A 17,970-nucleotide genomic window follows, 5' to 3' on the forward strand; every position below is an offset into this window, starting at 1 on the left:
CTCGGTGTGGGGAATGATCACTAACTAGGTTTGAAGAAATAAAATTACAGGCTCAAATGGGCTATGTAAATAATATAAATATGTAGGATAGAAAAAGAAATGCTCTTCGTCATCCTAAAACACTTAAATTACCACATGAATTCAATGTAATAACATGACTTGAAGATTGATGCAAGTGAGAATAATAAAATTTCTTTCCATTTTCTTCATCTCATAATGCTGTCTTACCTCCCATTTGCTCCTCATTTGCCCCAATGTGAGGTTGTTCTTGACAAGGGTAATTTGAAAAAAAATTCCACAAGTGTATGAAGCCTTTGAAGTTAAGCAATTGATCACTTGTAGTATTTGGGATAAAGAAATAAATTATCCCTCATCATTTCGGTTGTCGTACATTTTGCGAGAGAACTCTTTAACCTATCTACACTTATCTCTCAAGTGTATGAGCAGCTATCTACACTTATCTCTCAAGTGTATGAGAGGGGGTTATGTATAGGATATGATTTGCCTTTCATCATCCTGACTGTCTCATTTAGTATGCTCAAGGATTTAATGTCATTCCATTGAATTATTCATCTAGACAAATCTCCACGTGAAATTGGTGAGCTGAATAGATAAAATCACGGAAATTTTATTTTCAAAAGAGTTTAGCAAGCACGAAAAGCAAACAATTTACCGCACTCAGTTTGAAAAACATGAGTTTCAAGCGTTCATTCAGGAACCTCCTCCGGCCGCCGCCACCGCCGCCGCGGGACCGCCGCCGCTCGCTTTCCCTCGAGCCCGGCCCCTCCCCCGCCAGCGGCGCCGCCGCCCCGCCGCGCGCTCGATCTCTACGATTCCGACGACGACCTGACGCTGCCCGTCCGCGATCCGGCCGCCGCCGACGATCGGATCGAGGATCTCCTGGACGTCGACTTCGCTTCCGATCCCGACTCCGGCAATCGGCTCCGGAAGCTCGGCGGCGGGGGCGGTTGCGGCGTGGATCTGTTCGTCGAGGATCCGCAGCTCGCGGGCGGGGCGGATTCGGCGTCGGAGGAGGTAAACGGGTTGGATTTTGGGGTGATCGATGCGAATGACAACGTTTGTATGGATAATGTGGATGTAGATTTGCGGATCGGGTTAGGGCTTGGCGCGGGTGGGGACGAGGATGTTGGATTTGTGGACGAGGATTGTTGTGAAGATGAGTTTTTTATGGAGACCGGGGCTTCCGGGTTCGATTCCTGCGAAGCCGGGTTGACGGTTTGCGAAATGGAGCAGTGCTGGAGCGGTGTTCGTGATGTCGAGTTCGATTCCGATTTGGAGTTGGCGGAAGCATTGGGGGTTTGTGGAGGTTCAGAGGATGAATTGAGTTTGGATCACGGGATTGATGAGGATGACTATTTCTGTGGCGTTCCTTTGTGTTGGGGTGAACCCCTTCCAGTGGAAGCCGATGGCGGGGAGGTCAAGGATCTCGATTTGGAGTGGGAGGAAGTTGAGAGTTGTGTCGATGATAGAGAGGTGTTGAGCTTATTTGTTGATCCTCTCAATGATGATGGATCCATTTCTGTATCTTCTACACCTATCATTGCAGATGAAGGTGAAGAAGACGCGAGTGTCGAAGTGGTTGGAGATTTTGGGAACTTGGAATGGGAGGTTTTGTTGAATTCAGATAATTTAGTGGCAACGGCAGGATTGAATCATGAGCTGGAAACTTACTTTGATGATGATGATGATTACTTATATTCTGCAGAATACGAGACCATGTTTGGTCAGTTTACTGAGAATGAGAGTTCTTTGGTGGGAGGGTCCCCGGCTTCTGAAGCAGTGATCCGGAATCTACCGAAGTTGGCTTTGACTCAAGAGGATGTGGATGGAAAGGATGGGCTTTGTCCGGTCTGCAAGGATGAATTTTCGGCCAGGGACATTGCAACGCAGCTGCCTTGCAGCCACGAATACCACACCGATTGTATTTTGATGTGGCTGCGCGTGAAGAATACATGTCCTGTGTGTCGTCATGAATTACCTGCTGATGGTGCAGTATCATGAGCAGGGAAGGACCGGGAGAGCACGGATTGGCCTCTACTCATGAGTCAGGGCCAACATTGTTTTGTACAAGTCTGGACTGAGTATTAAGTTGTGTAAAAATGTAGATAGTGGCACATCAGAGACCCTCTTATCTTGTACTTGTAGCAAGGATGATTGAGTTCTGCAGAAGTTCAACATTTTTTGGTAAGGGCAAAAGGGCATTTTATACCTCAAGAACCCGAATTGTTAACTGTTGGGAGAATAAAACTTGATGTAATGGTAGGTTTTCTTCAGACAACTCTGCGTAGTCTATGTTGTCTCTGAGTCTTCGCCACTGCTTTTTTCGGCTGGTGGTCTTGAAGGGCAATGGCTTATGAAGTTGTAAGTTTGTATAATTCATGTTAGCATGTCTTTATAGGAACCACTTTGACCTGTTTGCTTCGTTATGGTTTGCACATCAGATGATCTGTGGCGAGTCACTGCAGGTTTTGATAGTTTTGTTTGAATGTAGTCCCCCTAAGGCTTCAGGGGCTGTATAATTTTCTGCTGCTATTCCTGTAATGCTTTATGCCCCTTGTTCTTCGCTAAATAGAGGTGGTATGCATCCTTGGACAAGATAGATTGCTTGTACAAGTTATTAAGAGTTTGGGTTACTCGCCATTTGAATCTTAAATCCATCCAAAAATTCTATTGCTGTGTTTGGTGGGCTAGATATAACTTTCTATGCACACGGTCTTCCTCTACCTACACGTTTCAGCATTTGGTTTGGACCTTCTAATGTGATATTAGAGTCGGGTTCTTCTCCAATTTATTTCACATGTGCCGCCCCCCTTTTGTCGAATTCTATGCTGCTGTTCCTAATCTGACTTTCGCATGAGAGGAGGTGTTAAAGTATTTCATATTCTTTTGTCTATTAGATTTAAATGTTTTTATATGCAAGCAATCTCTTTTCACCTATACGTCTAACTTCTAGAATTTGACTTTCTAACTATAATGAATTTCTGTGTTGTCCTACACGACCGGTCCCACCCCTCCTACCAGCTGCATTCCCCCTCGTGTGTGTGAATATGGCATGATGAAGGAATGCGCAATCAGTGAGCCAACCCCAAAGATTTAAAAGGGAGCTTTCCACGAAACTATGAAGCACTTCCGTTTGGGCAGGCGCAAGAGATAAGGTCTCCGTGGTCTTCTTAATCAACCGACTCAGATGCTAAAGCTGATAAGGTGTTTGATGATAGTCTTCAAGTCAATTCCGGACGGTCGATGAGGAAATTTCTCCCTACATGTGATATAAATATGCGTCCGGGCAGTAGGTCTGTGGCTCAGGAGCTACCCTAACGACAGAGCATCATCATAACATGAAATGCGGAAGTTGGACATCCAATTTCCTCACCTTGCTCGACACAACATGCAACCTCACCCATCCCACTTTTCCCAATCTCTCAGCAATAACATCCTCCCGACCACAGCTGCCGCAGTCGCAACTGCCGGTGCCATCCTCTCTAGACCTCGAGATGGGTAGGAGGGCAGACGACACTCTGCATACTGTGCTGGACGCGAAGCATGGCCTGGCCTGGGAGAAGATCGTCGTCTCATTTTGCTTGGCATCGGCCTCGGAACTAGCCGTGGCATCGATCCAGGAGAGACATCACTTTCCTCCAATGTATTGTTTATACTCAGCAGCGGTCATATTAGCCTTTACTTTGCTCTTTGTAAGCAAATACATCAGTAGCAATGCCAAGTACCTGACGTTATCCCATGCTCTTCAGCACATTAGCATATTCTTTGTGGCGACTGCCTTTTTCGTTGCCATGACAATTCCATTCCATTTTTGGCTTAGGTGCGGTGCTTGGGCCACATATGCCATTGCCATTTTGGCCATTTTGGCTTGTAGATTCTCATGAACTTCTCTAATTCTATGAAGATTCAAAGAGATAGGTGGGAATATATATATGCAAGGGATTTCGTGTATCAATAAATATATGTTAATGTAATCTTTCGAGCCATTTCAAGTCATCAGATAAGAACCTGTCACTTTTCATTAAAATGCATTTCTCGAGGTCTGGTTAGTGTGATAAAATCACCTCACAGACAAAAACAGGACAATAAATAAAGCAGTTGAACACAATGCATTGCATTTCTTCCTCTGTAGGGCTAATTCTAAATCGGGCAGGCCATGCTAGGCCGGACTAGGATAGGTCAAACCTTTTGAGATTTAGTTAGCCTCGATGGTTTAGGATTGGCCTATAGCATCTTGTAAAAGAATCATGTCTAAGCTCGATCGTGCATTGAGATCCCAATCCGATCGATAGATATGCATCGAAATTTCTCCGTGTGATCACTTCTCATTCGTATTTCTCTCCTAAGGAAAATTTAAGCACGACTTTTCCACCTCTCCCCAACGCTGCTAAATTGAATTTCCGGATGATGTTTGGGCCTGGTGGGCCAAGCACTTGCCTAAATCAACCTGAAAGGTATTTGAGGTCTGTGCTCCTCATGGGCCGGCCAAGCCCATCAACATCGGTTGCCTCCCTCCCTCTTGAGATGTTGTGAGTACAGTACAGCTTTCACAGCTTCCACCGTCTTTTGGTCCAAAGTAGGTCTGCCGCAATTGGAAAAATACCATGTTCATATTGCATTCACTAGACATGGTCAACGGGCGAGCCGAATGACATGTCCGCGTAAAACCTAGACCTGCAAAGACAGCTCTATTTTCCTCTTTGTTTGGTCAAGGGAATTTTCTTCCAACAACACCTTTCATCGGAGGGTTTCGGGTTATGAACGTTGTTCTAGTGCAAACTTAACCAAATCAAATGCCGCCGATACATCTTAATATGTGTAACCCACCAATCAAAAGATTGGACGCAAAACACGATCCTTTTGGTAAAAGTTAAATTGGGATGGATAAGAGAAATATTGATAAACGCCCATTTATTTATGTTTCGAATTTAGTTGGACCTACTAAGGTGCTGCTGCTAGGACATGAATCATGATTCGGTCTCAGGCTCACCTCCATCTCCATGTTATGGTACCACCCCTCTCAATTTCAAACGGATTGGTCTACGCTGCATTTATGGAAGAGCTTTGTACCAATTGAATCTGATTGAAGGAAAATGAACTGGGGGACTACGAAAGTGAGGTTTGCACATCCACATTCCACACATATTTGATTTGCCAAGACAACATATGATAACTTGTGATGCTTTCAATTCAGCTGAGATAAATCATCTCAATTTATTATTGGAATAATAGCACAAATAATTGATGAACTTTGATTCAATGCGCAATGTAGTTTTTAAATTTTTAATTTGTATAATGTGTTTTCTAAACTTTGGTCCAATGTATAATGTTATCCATAAGTTTTTATTTATTTGTTTAATATAATCCTTGAACTATTAATAAATGTTCAATATAGTCCATAAACTATATAAAAACGTGTAAAAGCTCATAAAATAAGTTGAATATCGGATCAAAGTTTAGGAGTTATATTGAATAAATTAAAAATTCATGGACGACATCACACAATGGACTAAAGTTTATGAATCACATTGAATAAAGTAAGAGTTCAGGAAAAACATTACATATTTGACCAAAGTAGAATGACCATTTGTGTCATTTTCCCTTTGCTATTATTAGATCTCCACTAGTTACGCTTTTTTAATTCTAATTAGTCGTAGATTATTAGTGCATGCCAGTGGCCCAATCAAGCCCTCACAAGATAAAAAAAACAACCAGCAAGAAATAATTAAGTTCAAACCACGAGATCCATGAGCACCATTCCAAGGGACTAACCGACATCGAAAATACTTTAGGATCTTCAAGAGAGAGAGGAAGAGAGAAAATAGCTAGACGCATTGATGGCCCTATTCATAGAGTAAGAGAAACACTAACAAAACCCTAATTTTTCTTATGCATGATCACCTATTTACTATTAACTAACATCTATAAGCATACTCTTACTTGTTTTCTGTGCTTTACTATTCTTAAATCTCCACTAGTTATGCTTTTTCAATTCTAATTAGTCGCGGATTATTAGTGCATGCAGGTGGGCCAATCAAGCCCTCACAAGGTAAAAAAGCAGCTAGCAAAGGAATGACCGTATTCAAACCACGAGATCCATGAACACCATCCCAAGTTACCTACCGACATGGAAAACACTCTAGGATCTTCAAAAGAGAGGAAGAGAGAAAATAGTCAAAGGCATTCATGGCTCCAATCATAAAGTAAGAGAAACACTAAAAAAAAACCCTAATTTTTCTTATGCATGACCACCCATTAACTATTAACTAACATCTATAAATATACACGCGGTACAAAATTGCGAAACCCAAATAGGGTCGCGTAATTATGCAAATTCTAATCCGTCTTAGATTGTGAACTGACGCTATTGATATTTATGCTCCCAATACAAAAGAAGGGCTTCAAACTGTGTGAGATCATTTTGGAGTTTTTCCTTTGCCATCGATGACATTAGTTATTACTCAATGAATCTAGTGGCTCGTTCAACGTCAGCATCAAGAAATGAAGCGTAGTCTGTGAACTTCTCATCAAGCTAAAAGGGCGAACTGTTAAATGGCCGAAAGCTACGAAACCTACGCATTGCTTAATGGTACATTATAAAGAGAGACAACAATATTGCTAGTTGGCACATTGGTAGTGACCTTTTTCAGAAGAAATGTCTTCATCTTTCGTATTATTATTTTTTTTTTTTGTTTGTTCTCTGGTGTCTATTTTACTGATATTCCCCTCACCCCACCTCACGTGCACCAGATCATGTCCCACAGACAAAAAGCAACAAAAGGATGTTGGTTTGTCGACCCCGTCCGTCCTATTCATGTGAGAACTACTCTCGCGCTAGCCCTGTTCTTTATCGCACATGATTTCTTGGTTCGATGCTCCTCGCGCATTGATTAACTATTTGGTCCCTTGAGCTTTCTTCTGCTGATGAACTTACCAACTCAGAGATCTCATGCGAAGTCGAACTGATTCATTCATGGGTTGCTGCGGTTACATTGCTCAGTTATTGCTAAGAAAGAAGAATGATGTTCGAGAAGCGTGAATTGATTCTCAAATTTTCATGTATGGCTTTTGCTTCGGCGGATTGTCTGATGTGTTTCCGCTCCGTGACAGCCTCTGGCCCCTCCAGTCCAGGAACTTTGGCTCCACACTGGATATGCACTCATGATTGAGGACAAGGTATAAATTTTGAGCTGCTCTATGACAGTACAGTAAGCTCATCATGCATCTGTTTCGACCAAATTGGGGTCCGACATGAACCCTTATCAAGCAGTTTCACACGCAATCGTAAGAGCCAATCGTTCACTATATCCTAAGAACCCATGACAGGTCATCTCTTAGCGTAGATCTCGTGTTTCTAATTGAACCACTGATTGACTTAATCTATCAGCTGAACTAACAATGATAGCTTATCTTGCCCAACATGTATATAATTATTCGATACCATGTGAATACAGCTGCAAACACTTACATTGATAATCCAGACGTTGTCTCTTTCGTCAAATATATATAAATGCAAGTGAGTGCGTGCAATGCGTGTGCATAAATTGACATTACAGAAGCTCTTTCCTTAGATATTTGCAATCTTCCATACCTTCAACAACATCATCATATAACTTTGGATTGAGCTCTTACAGTACTTATGATTCAAAAAAGCAAAAAGGCATATCACATTGACAATTAGCTAAACATCCCTATCTCATATCAGTGAGAAAGAAACATTTTTTTTTTCCAGCCCCAAAAAACTATGATAATTTCTAGTGGAGGAGCCAAAAATACATATAATTACTTCTTTTTCTTCATCCTCAAGCTCTTGCTCACCTTGCCTTTACTCGGAGAAGGATTAGTGCCATATGCTCTTTGCTTGGGATCATCATCATCATCATCTTCTTCTTCTTCCTCCTTGTAAGCATTCCTGGACTGACCCTTTTTAGCAGCACATGACTTACCATTTTTTGAGGCAACTCGTCCTCTATAACTAGGACGTGAAGATGCATCAGAGGCCATTGAATCATCACTCTCAGCTTCACCATCACGACCAACTTTACCACCTCCATCTTCTGCATCATCAGCATCGTTATGAGTACTTTGTTCATCACCTGCACCTTCATCTTCTTCTTGCATTGGAGACCCAATATACATCGTCCAACCAGATTCACTGCTCAGACATTCCTCTGAACCTTCAAAAGCTTGGGACGAAGACTCCATTGCCTGAAGAGAAGAAATAAGAAAGAGAGACCTAAATCAGAATCAAGTGGAATATAACAGAACTAGCTAGGGTTCTTAAATAGAAAGACTTGGCCTTTTCGCTGTGTAAGCATTTAGCCACCTGGGAGAAACGAGCTGCTCTCAACAGGTTACTGCATCTCTGACTCAAAAAGGTCCTCCTTCATTAACTAAAGGCAAGTGAAAACAAGTTGAAGCTATTGATAGAAGCAAGTAGATAAGGGAGAGAGCTAGGGTTCTTAAATAGGAGACTTCTTGGCTTTGTGTTTGCATTTAGGAACCTGAGAAATATAACGCTGGGTTTATACTATTTTTCTCTGACTCAAGAAAGATTTTTCCTATACAAAAGGAGCAAACATACCCATCTCATGTAATCTTGAAAGCTACATGGAACCACATTTGGTCTAATGACCCTGCAGGGACAAATCCAACGCCCACCTTGCAATCTAAATACCCCTTAAATTTTCTCTCACTTGAATCAGAAGATGACAGCTAGAGAAGCAGCCAAAGACAGAATTTTCGTCTCTCTCTCTCTCTCTCTCTCTTAAGAAGCATCAAAAAGCAAAACAAAAGAGGGCTTCTTGAATATGAAAGGACATGGGTTGTTCACTGGGTTCATGGGGCTTCACAAGTGAAGATACAACCATTATTTACTGCTCTGCAATCTGTCATTAATTAAAAAGTGCAGTCTTAAATGCAAGAGTCCAGGTGTGGAACTGAGCCCTACAAACTAAGGGAGAATATATGAAAAGACTAGCTTTTAAATAATGCAAAGAAGAAGACCTCTTTCCCTGCCTTATTTAGCTCTCTCATATTTAAATTCTTCTGTCCTGGCATTGACAAATAAATACGGACCAAGCTTTTTGTTTTTTCCCCTAGCCAGTAGTGTAAAAGTTGGAAAAAGATAACTTCAACTGCGAGTTTTAGGTTCTGCAGATTGCGCATTGTGGAGGGACTTGTCAAAATTGTGAGTCTACTTCTGATTTCCTGTCTCCCTCTAATTTGTAGGGCGTCTTCTCCTCAGAAAGCAGGTTCATGTCTTAATTATAACTACATTCTTTGATATACAAAGAACTTTCCTCCATGGTAAGTCAAGGATTTTCATCGATAGAAATCCCCCCTTGACCTAATTCCGACAAGTTACAGATATGTAAAAACAAGAAGGGCAAGCCAAAGAATTGCCCCGGTACTATGATAGGCAACCGCAAAAATACAAAACGCTTCCAAAGAATAATGCTAGATATACAAAAGTTTATAACTTGGTTCAACAAAGTAACGCAACGAATCCACTTGCGTAAACATCCACTTGCAATTATCACACTAGGTTGTGTAAACCAATCCTGATACCCTACCACCACTCGAGACCAAAAATTGTCATCAATTGTGCTATAAGGACGACAACGACTCTGTTGCTACCTCAGGAAACAAAAGGCACCCCCTTTTCTTAAACTAGCAGAAAATCAGTAGGGAACTGCAGAAAATCCTCCTCCTCCATCTAGAGGATCTTCCGTGTCCAAATTAAAAGAAAGTCACATCTCTCAATTCTTCATAGTCAATGAGCATTGAACTAATAAGACCCTTGTCGATTGCTTGAAACTTGAGTGCACTAGAGCGTTATAGGGGAATGGAGAGGTATTAAATCTTTGGCAGCACCCGTCTCTCTCATCTGTTCCAATGCCAAAACCACGTAACCATCTGACCAAGATTTAATGATCCCCTCCATAACTTTGTCATGCGGATGGATGATGTACTCACTGGTGATGATAAGTTATAGTGATCGGACAGATAACCTCTTGAATTTACTTCCCTTCATCATTGTCCGAATCACTTCTTTAAAATACCACACTAAATGAGTTTACCCTCTAGAGAGATCTGCCCCTATATAGTCTCACAAGTCCTCTACATTCTTTTCTTGCAATTAGTCAGCAACCTTTCCAGATTTCGAAAAGATTAGGGTAAATTCCGCTCTAAATGTCAATTTTAATGTGCACTACTTGAGTGTTAATCACACGTCTACATAATCGACACAGGGAGAGACAATTATCAAGACATCGTTTGGTTTACTTTTTTGTCTTATCAAAGGTTTCATCGTTGCATTCCCGCCACATGCCAGAGATAGAGGGAAAAGTTGTCCAGCCCTTTACTTTTTTATGTCTGCAAACCAATGGACCCTAACATCGGACCGTTTGTTTGTTTCGCAACGTCAGAGTCATCACATGAAACAGGGCATTCTGTATTCCAAACATGCTTAACAAGATGAGCTAATAATGAAGCAGAAAGGAGAATCGCCTTAACGCTCAATCAAACCAAAGAGAAAGAGAAGAAAAAGACAAAATAGGCATGGCCACACGTTGTTCCCGTTTCAGTGGGCACGATTCTGGTTGTTCCCCACTTCTGGTCTCTTGTCATGATTTGTTGTGAGGTGTCATCAGACAAGTTAGGCCCCATGGGGTGAATTCTTGCCGCCATGTCCTTGTTGTTGGGTCAACTTTGCATTGTCCTTTTTCTCTCAGTAGCAATCGCCAAGTTTTCACAAGTTCAGACATATACAACAGTCGGTGAACGTGATTTACCCTTCACGAGATCTCGAACGGGTGTGATTGATTTTCCCACCATGGATTGGGTCCGGTCCCGTTGAACATAATGATTGATTAACGAAAGTGGCGTGCAGAGTTGGGCTAGTAAAGAGAAAAAATCCCTTACTCAAAAGTCCTTTCTCACGAGCACGTCAGAATGGATAATGGAAATCTGGGAATGGGACGAAGATTTCAAAGTAGCAAGATCCTGTTCTTCACTTTCAACCTTTGGTTTATCTGCTTTAGGGATGTTTCCATGTGTGCATGTATGTGTCAACTTTGTTTATTCGGAGATGTTTCAAGAATTGAGTAACGCGTGCTCGTTTGCGAGAGTTTATGATGAATCTTTTTGACTTTTTGGGGGGTGGAGATTCGCTTTTGCACTGTTTCCTATCATGAGCTGGTTTGCAGCAATTCAGCACGATGACCAATGCAACTTTTGCATTTTATTTTGACTAAGGTCCAAGATCATACCGATCCCAAGATTTTCTTATTCTAAGCTTTTAGTGCACGTGTGCAAGAGGATTTAACAAAAACATTTTATGCAAGTACTCAAAGAGATAGAACAGCGATCGACTTCCTCTTGAATAAGACCGAGGACTGTACTGACCCGTTACTTTATAAAAGTTTCTTTGACATAGGAACTTTCAAACAGTTCAGAAATAGCATCATTACTAAATTCTCTTAAAGTGGACAGTGTAGAAAGAGGCCCACACGAAGCCTTTCTCTAGCCTCGGTGTACAGTATTGTAATGACAATGCAATGTTGCCTCATGGAAAAGCAGAACTGAATGAAAGAGTTCTCCATCAGATGCACCGCAAACATCGAATAGATTTTACCCACATTTACTTCTATTCATAATGCAGGGTTTGAAAGAGAGTCGAATCCCGAGATGAAGGAGTTGCTTGAAAAGCAATACCATGATGAAGCACAACATTTAAGACTGTCGAATGCCGAAATCTTATGTATCATTGTCAACTAGTTCATTAGAAATTACTTAAAGGATCGTACAATGGGGTCAACAACCATGACTAATATTGTTTGTACATATTATGAGTAATCCAAACTCGTAATGTTTACCGAATGAATTAAGAAGAGCACGGAAAAAACAATTCAACAAATGCATTAGCCAATAAATACTACAGATACAGCAACTGGAATACTTTTACTTTAGTGAAATCTTTTATCACGAACTGTTAAAACTGCTTTCATGGACAATCACCTTGAAAGGCAAAATAGAAGACAGATATACCAACTCTGTTTGAATGACCATTCTCTAGGACTAATGCTACTCCCATATTGTTCTCGTCCCTACATGACCTCAGTGAGAGAACTTTGAGATCAACTTGTCAACGTGAATTATTACATCATCGATGCGTGGACGGATTGCAGCTTGCGGCTGAAGCATCCATGTCACGAACTGGTGGAGTGCTTCTGGATATGGAGGATTTGGTCCGGCCGGCCACTTCACCTGTGCATTGACTATTGCTAATTGTAGGCTTCCTCCAGATTCTCCAAGGGCATACTCAAATGGGGACACACCATACCTTTTGGGCGAAAGAATGGTGAGAACAAGCATGAGAAAAGTAGTCCTAAATGATGGCCACAATATTGCAGACTCAAGTCTCTTGTTTGATTAAAAATATTCTTTGTGGGAAGAAACTATATGCATAGCCCACATGGGAAACAAATGTTCCAGTCAAATTTCTGGCATAGCATTGAATGTGCAAGAGGGGTTGCCGTTTAAGCAAATATCCTTTATATGCCTGACTAACTCAGATCAAATAAACATGCTTAGGTCCTGCTAGCAAACCGGTTGCACCCCCATTTGATTTCAGTCTAGACATGTCATTACAGAAAACCAACAAGACTGGTAAGTTGAACTAATGGCCTAGATAACAAGAATCAGGATTGAACAGACAGGCAAGAAAGAAGTTGGAGTACTTATAAACAACAAAATCGCTAGATTGTACAAGTTTTTTTTACTGTATTTGTCTTTTGAGATAAAAACACGCATACGCACATGTATGTATACATACATATGACATGCATATAGGTAAATGCCCAGTCAAACAATCGCATTATCAGATCCAATCAGTTTATGAACAAATACGCAAACAAGACCATTTAAGTTTTCCCAAGGCCAGAATGAGATGAGCAGAAATGGTGAAAGAGGACAAATACTTACATTATTGCGTACAGTGTACATCCTAAAGACCAAATATCAGTTCTCTCATCAATGTCTGCCTGGCTTGGGCAATCCCATAACTCAGGTGCCCGGAAAGGTGCTGAACAATGCTCAGAAGCCCACTCCTGTACGATGGCAAGCCATGGACCACCATGAGAAAGCAATACAAATTGCAATCACTCAATAAGAGATGAACTATGCTACTTTAGTTCTCCACATGGATAAAATTATGTGGCAGAGGATAGGGTAACCTCATACTAAAATTTCTGCTTTCCACAAGCTTATCTGTACACTTGAAAAACCAACTGAAAAGAACATACATCTTCTAAATTGATGAAGCCCATAACACCCAATAAAGATATCCACATAATGGTTCTATGACATAGATGGAAGACAGACCAAGAGTTATTGATGTACATAAAAATGCAAGAGATTTTTTCCTCAACCAAAATACAGAGAAAAAAGTTATAGTTGCAGCCCCACATGCATGCACACACATCCATACAGGTATACAATTAACAAGCACCTGTAACTGCAGTGCCTCTGAACGAGAGCGAATTTGCCTCCTTGCAGGTCGAGCGCTTCCAAAATCCATCAATATGGCAAGAGGAGGTTGTCCCTTCCTATGTGTTATGAGGACATTACCAGGTTTAACATCATTATGTGCATAAGGTGGCTCCAAACTGTGCATATGTTTAAGTCCTGCACAAAGCTGCATCACCTACTTGCTTAGTCAAACAGCTCCTAACACGTTGAGATCAAATTGTAACATCAACATACCAAGACATTAACAAGCAAATTGACATGGAATTGGAGCATACACTACTGCTCTTAATCCAACCAAGTGACATCAGGAGGGTGGTTGCATTCGTTGGAATCCTGTGTCATCAGGAACTTTAAGGATTGGGAGCTTTCCTCGATAAACTCACATTCAGATATCTTTATTCGTTCAACCACCCTCAAACATTTTTCTTTATCCCCTCGCATTCCCCATTTAAGCAATCTGTCTGCCCCATATGAATTACAGTATCTCTTTCTTTTATTGGATGATAACTTGGAACAAGATTCTAACTATCGGAAATCTCAGCAAAACCGGATTTCATTCTCATGGATTTGTGTTGCATGTATTAGCATTCCGGGAAATCCACTGATCATCTCTTTCTTCAATGCGATTTTGCTCTTAAGCTTTGGAATCATATCCTTAGCTCACATTTGGAATCATATCCAGCTTTTTTGCTGCTCAAATGCTTATGGAGGAGGCTCAAATTCTAAGAAGTCTCGAAGTGCTGCACAAGTTTGCTTAACGTGGTGCATTTGGAAGGAATGCAACAAAAAAATGTTTGAGGGTTTATAGTTTGACGGTTTAGAATCTTCAGTTGCTTCTGTGTAGTACTCTTTTATTCAGCTTTGGATATCTAGCTCTGACCTCCCATAGTCTTGTAATGTTTTCCTTACTTTATTTGCTTTTCCTTGTTTCTTTCTTTGTTCTAATATATCTTATTTTATCAACTTTCAGAAAACTAATCCAACCAAGTGACATGATATCACCTCAATCAGCATTTCTACTATAAACACAGATCAATCTTTTAATAGATGCAAATAGCTGCCGTGAATTTCAAGCTTGCAAAAGTCAACATGGTATTGGAAAGAACAGATTGTATTTTGTTACATATTGAAACGTGAACAAGCAAGAAGTGGCTCAAGTGTGAATAAGCAATGGCCTGTCACATGAAACTTCTGCATACCAAGCACCTATGATGCGTGAAGAAGAAAGTAAAATAAAATGTAAACTTGTTGTTTACCTGTCGGAATATTTGAAGAACATCGGCGGTTGAAAAGAACTCCTTTTTTGCTTTCATAACTTTGGCATTATCAAATAAAGTTCCATCCAGATGAACTGGAAATAATAAATATGCTTCATGGTTCCAAGATCCTTCTTGTGCAGTCTACAAAGTAGATCCTTATCAATATCATAAGTACTTCCTCAAATCATAAGTAATGTAACAAGAACAGGAAGATGCCAGCCTCCAAGTATGTTAATTAAAAACCATTAATCATCTCATGAAGATGATGCAGGAAAAGGACTCAAAAAATGTTGGGAGACATTTTTCAGAAAAGAGAAGAAGATGGCGACACTATTTGGGTCAGAAAAAGATTAGTTGTGGAAAATGCAAGAGAAGCACCAATGACAACATTATTAAAGTCACTTAGTGAATGATTCTGCTTGTATCAACCAAGCAATGCTAATCTACGTGGTAACATGCTGACAGGTGATCTATGCAGAATGATACCAAAGGTCAATCACAGAAAATCACGTCCAGTCCCAGGAAGGCAGGATCTCCCCATCCCCCCCAAAGCCCTTTTTTTTCATCTCCTCGTGTTCATTTCAGCATGTTCAAATCTAATGATTCTTCAAAAGTTGGTACATAATATATTGACAAAGACCAAAAACTGTTAATTTGTTTTCCATATTATCCACAGGAATGCTCAGAAGAAAACTCATTTACTTTGATCAAAGTTCTTTATCTAATCTCAACATTCTACAAGCTCTATACTGAAATCCCAAATCATCAGTAAGACACCTAATATATATTGGGGATGCAGATCTTAACGCTTTAGTCATAACACAATGCATGTCATGGATAAAATTTAAGATTTCAGGGTAAATTTTAGGCTGTTGAGGTAATAGTTGCTTTGAGAACCTTCTGCTGATGCCTAAATTTACCGAGCAAAATCTAGTGTTCCCAAATATTACCAAGAGGACCCCACATTGTACAGTCTATTATTATTTTATACTCTTCGAGTCATATGTTCTTTTACAGCATTATCAATTTGTCATTCCATCATTCATCACTAGGAACAGAGAAGATGTTCTTTACTATGAAAAATGTTCCATTTGCCAAAAGATCTAAAAGAAAACTAGGTAATTACCTTAACAGCAATGATGGCGTGATCCAGAAGGGGAAGCAGATTGGGGTGACTAAACAGAGATGAAACACGAATCTCTTCCCTCACCAATTCCAACTGTTCACTATTCTGAATAAGAACTTTCTTCATTGCGTAAGTGCCATCATCTGCATAGAAACCAAATTAACATCAGAACTACCATGTAGAAATATTAAGATCCAGAAAGAGTTTTGACACAGTGAAAAATGCATAACTAGCAACTCCTGAATTTCTTGTTAAAATCTTACAAATAACAATGCAGAAACCGAAGTATCCGATTCAAAGAGACTTCTGCGAAAGCCCAGATTGCAGGACACCTCAAACATAAACAAGCAAAAACTACCAAAACCGAGCATGATCCAGATTAGACACAAGACGGAGGCTCCTAATGCTTGTCATAAGACACCAGAAAGTGCCAAAAACAAATGCAAACATCTTCCAAGCGGGATTCACGTCGAGTCCACACCGCAAATCGAGTCTTTCGATCGGATCAACAGCTAGCTCGTGAGAATCACAACCCAAGCAATCAAATCACTATACAAGACTACCCAGATCGGAAAATCCAAACGCAAAACGAAAAGGGCGCATCAACAAGATCTGACAGACAATCACAAGGCCGCAAAATTCATCGAAAGAAAGAAATTGGGGACCTGAAAGATGAGAAGGGTCCTTGACTTTCTTGGCCAGGCCTCCGCCGGAGACGGAGGAGTTATCGTTGACCACCTCTTTGACCAGATACACGAACGCGAACCCGCCTTCCCCGAGCTGCCTCAAGATCCTGAACCTGTTCTCGTTGATCCAGACGTCCCCTCCCCCGTTCACGGCGTCGTACAGCGCGTTCAACCCAGAAAATGTACACCCCATCTGCACAAATTCCTCTCCTCTCCTCTCCTCCTTCGAGCACCCGAGAAGAAGAAAGATCCTTCCTTTCCTTTTCCTTCCCTCACCCTACCCTCTCGCTGAAACGATCCCAAGATTCCTAATTTCTCATTCCTACCGCTCCGCCTTCGATAGGAATGAATTGGGCGATCTTGAAACGCCGTGGCCCCTCTCTCCCTGCGTCTCTTTCAAGGCGCTTCTTCACGTTAATGACTTCTTGCCACAGAGAGAGAGAGAGAAAGAGAGAGCGAAAGCGGGGGTCGATCTGTTGCAATTCTGTGTGTTTTGGCGACTATGTATTTTTGGGTTTTTGCTAATTTGCTGTGAATCTCTCGTTTCCTTCGCGGGCATCGCGTCCCGGGATCCCTCGAAAATTTACCGTCCGACCACATGGGCTCCTGCAGCTTGCGGTCGGTCGCAGGTTTCGTGGGAGATCACTCGGTCAGTCAAACGGCGAGATGGGGCGTTGACCTGTCGGTTATGTATGCGGAGTAGTAAAATAGGGAGCTTGTCCAAACGAGAAAGTTGAGATGCCTTTGGTAACCCCAAACAATTTCTACTCATAAATAATTTTTTTATTTTATTTTTAAGAATATTTTCTAAACATTTAAAGATATTTGATAATTATTCAAAATTTTCATTCCCGAAATTATTTAATAAGATTCTTAAATTTTTTTATTTTTTAAATTTTTTAATATTTTTAATATAGTTTTCTTATTTTCTTTACCCAATGGATTTATGTTCTTTTTTTCTTTCTTAGAACAAAAGACTAGAATTAGTCGTTATTGGACAAGTTAACAAATAGACCCTTGACCCTTGGCATATGTCACTTGCTTCGTGGGCAATCAAGCTTGGCCCTTTTTGCCATTACAAGTTGGCTTGATTCGTCTTATCTTTTGCCATCTCGTGATAAGAATGCATACATGAAAACTCTTCATCTCAGATCAGATCTCTATGTTTTGCAGCTACCATTCTAGAAACTTTTAGTTTTTCCATCATCATAAGATAGTTGAAAATTATGAAGTACGGATTTTTTTTACAGATGCTGATGTCCTAAATTGTAAGATTTTAAAATAAAAGGATGGCTAATGTCTATGGATGATATTTCTTTATCATCTGTGCCAAAGATGTCATGGG

At 40.7% G+C, this 17,970-nt stretch overlaps 3 protein-coding genes across 4 annotated transcripts; 1 reads left to right on the forward strand and 2 right to left on the reverse strand.

Annotated features, from left to right (window-relative positions):
- The first annotated feature begins 216 nt into the window (after nucleotides 1-216).
- LOC108955039 (E3 ubiquitin-protein ligase Praja-2) lies at nucleotides 217-3,760 on the forward strand. The gene is made up of 3 exons (XM_039306734.1): nucleotides 217-277; nucleotides 716-2,382; nucleotides 3,043-3,760. The coding sequence occupies exons 1-2, from the start codon at nucleotides 217-219 to the stop codon at nucleotides 2,020-2,022; spliced, it is 1,368 nt and encodes a 455-aa protein (XP_039162668.1). The 3' UTR covers nucleotides 2,023-2,382; nucleotides 3,043-3,760.
- Nucleotides 3,761-7,609: 3,849 nt separating this feature from the next.
- Nucleotides 7,610-8,980, reverse strand: LOC104421144 (protein SOB FIVE-LIKE 3-like). Of its 2 annotated transcripts, none has more exons than XM_010032997.3 (2): nucleotides 8,606-8,980; nucleotides 7,610-8,229 (listed from the first exon to the last, which is right to left on the reverse strand). In XM_010032997.3, exons 1-2 carry the CDS (start codon nucleotides 8,612-8,614, stop codon nucleotides 7,804-7,806), a joined length of 435 nt encoding a protein of 144 aa, XP_010031299.1. In that variant the 5' UTR covers nucleotides 8,615-8,980; the 3' UTR covers nucleotides 7,610-7,803. The 2 variants fall into 2 exon arrangements, with proteins under 2 accessions (XP_010031299.1, XP_039160284.1); XM_039304350.1 differs by having other exon boundaries at nucleotides 8,348-8,980.
- Nucleotides 8,981-11,838: 2,858 nt separating this feature from the next.
- On the reverse strand, nucleotides 11,839-17,220 carry LOC104421163 (serine/threonine-protein kinase 16). Its single transcript, XM_010033025.3, has 6 exons — nucleotides 16,605-17,220; nucleotides 15,940-16,082; nucleotides 14,811-14,954; nucleotides 13,535-13,720; nucleotides 13,009-13,133; nucleotides 11,839-12,367 (listed from the first exon to the last, which is right to left on the reverse strand). The coding sequence occupies exons 1-6, from the start codon at nucleotides 16,816-16,818 to the stop codon at nucleotides 12,142-12,144; spliced, it is 1,038 nt and encodes a 345-aa protein (XP_010031327.1). The 5' UTR covers nucleotides 16,819-17,220; the 3' UTR covers nucleotides 11,839-12,141.
- Between the last annotated feature and the right edge of the window lie 750 nt (nucleotides 17,221-17,970).

This window comes from Eucalyptus grandis, chromosome 2, assembly GCF_016545825.1.
Source record: "Eucalyptus grandis isolate ANBG69807.140 chromosome 2, ASM1654582v1, whole genome shotgun sequence".
NCBI lineage: Eukaryota > Viridiplantae > Streptophyta > Magnoliopsida > Myrtales > Myrtaceae > Eucalyptus > Eucalyptus grandis.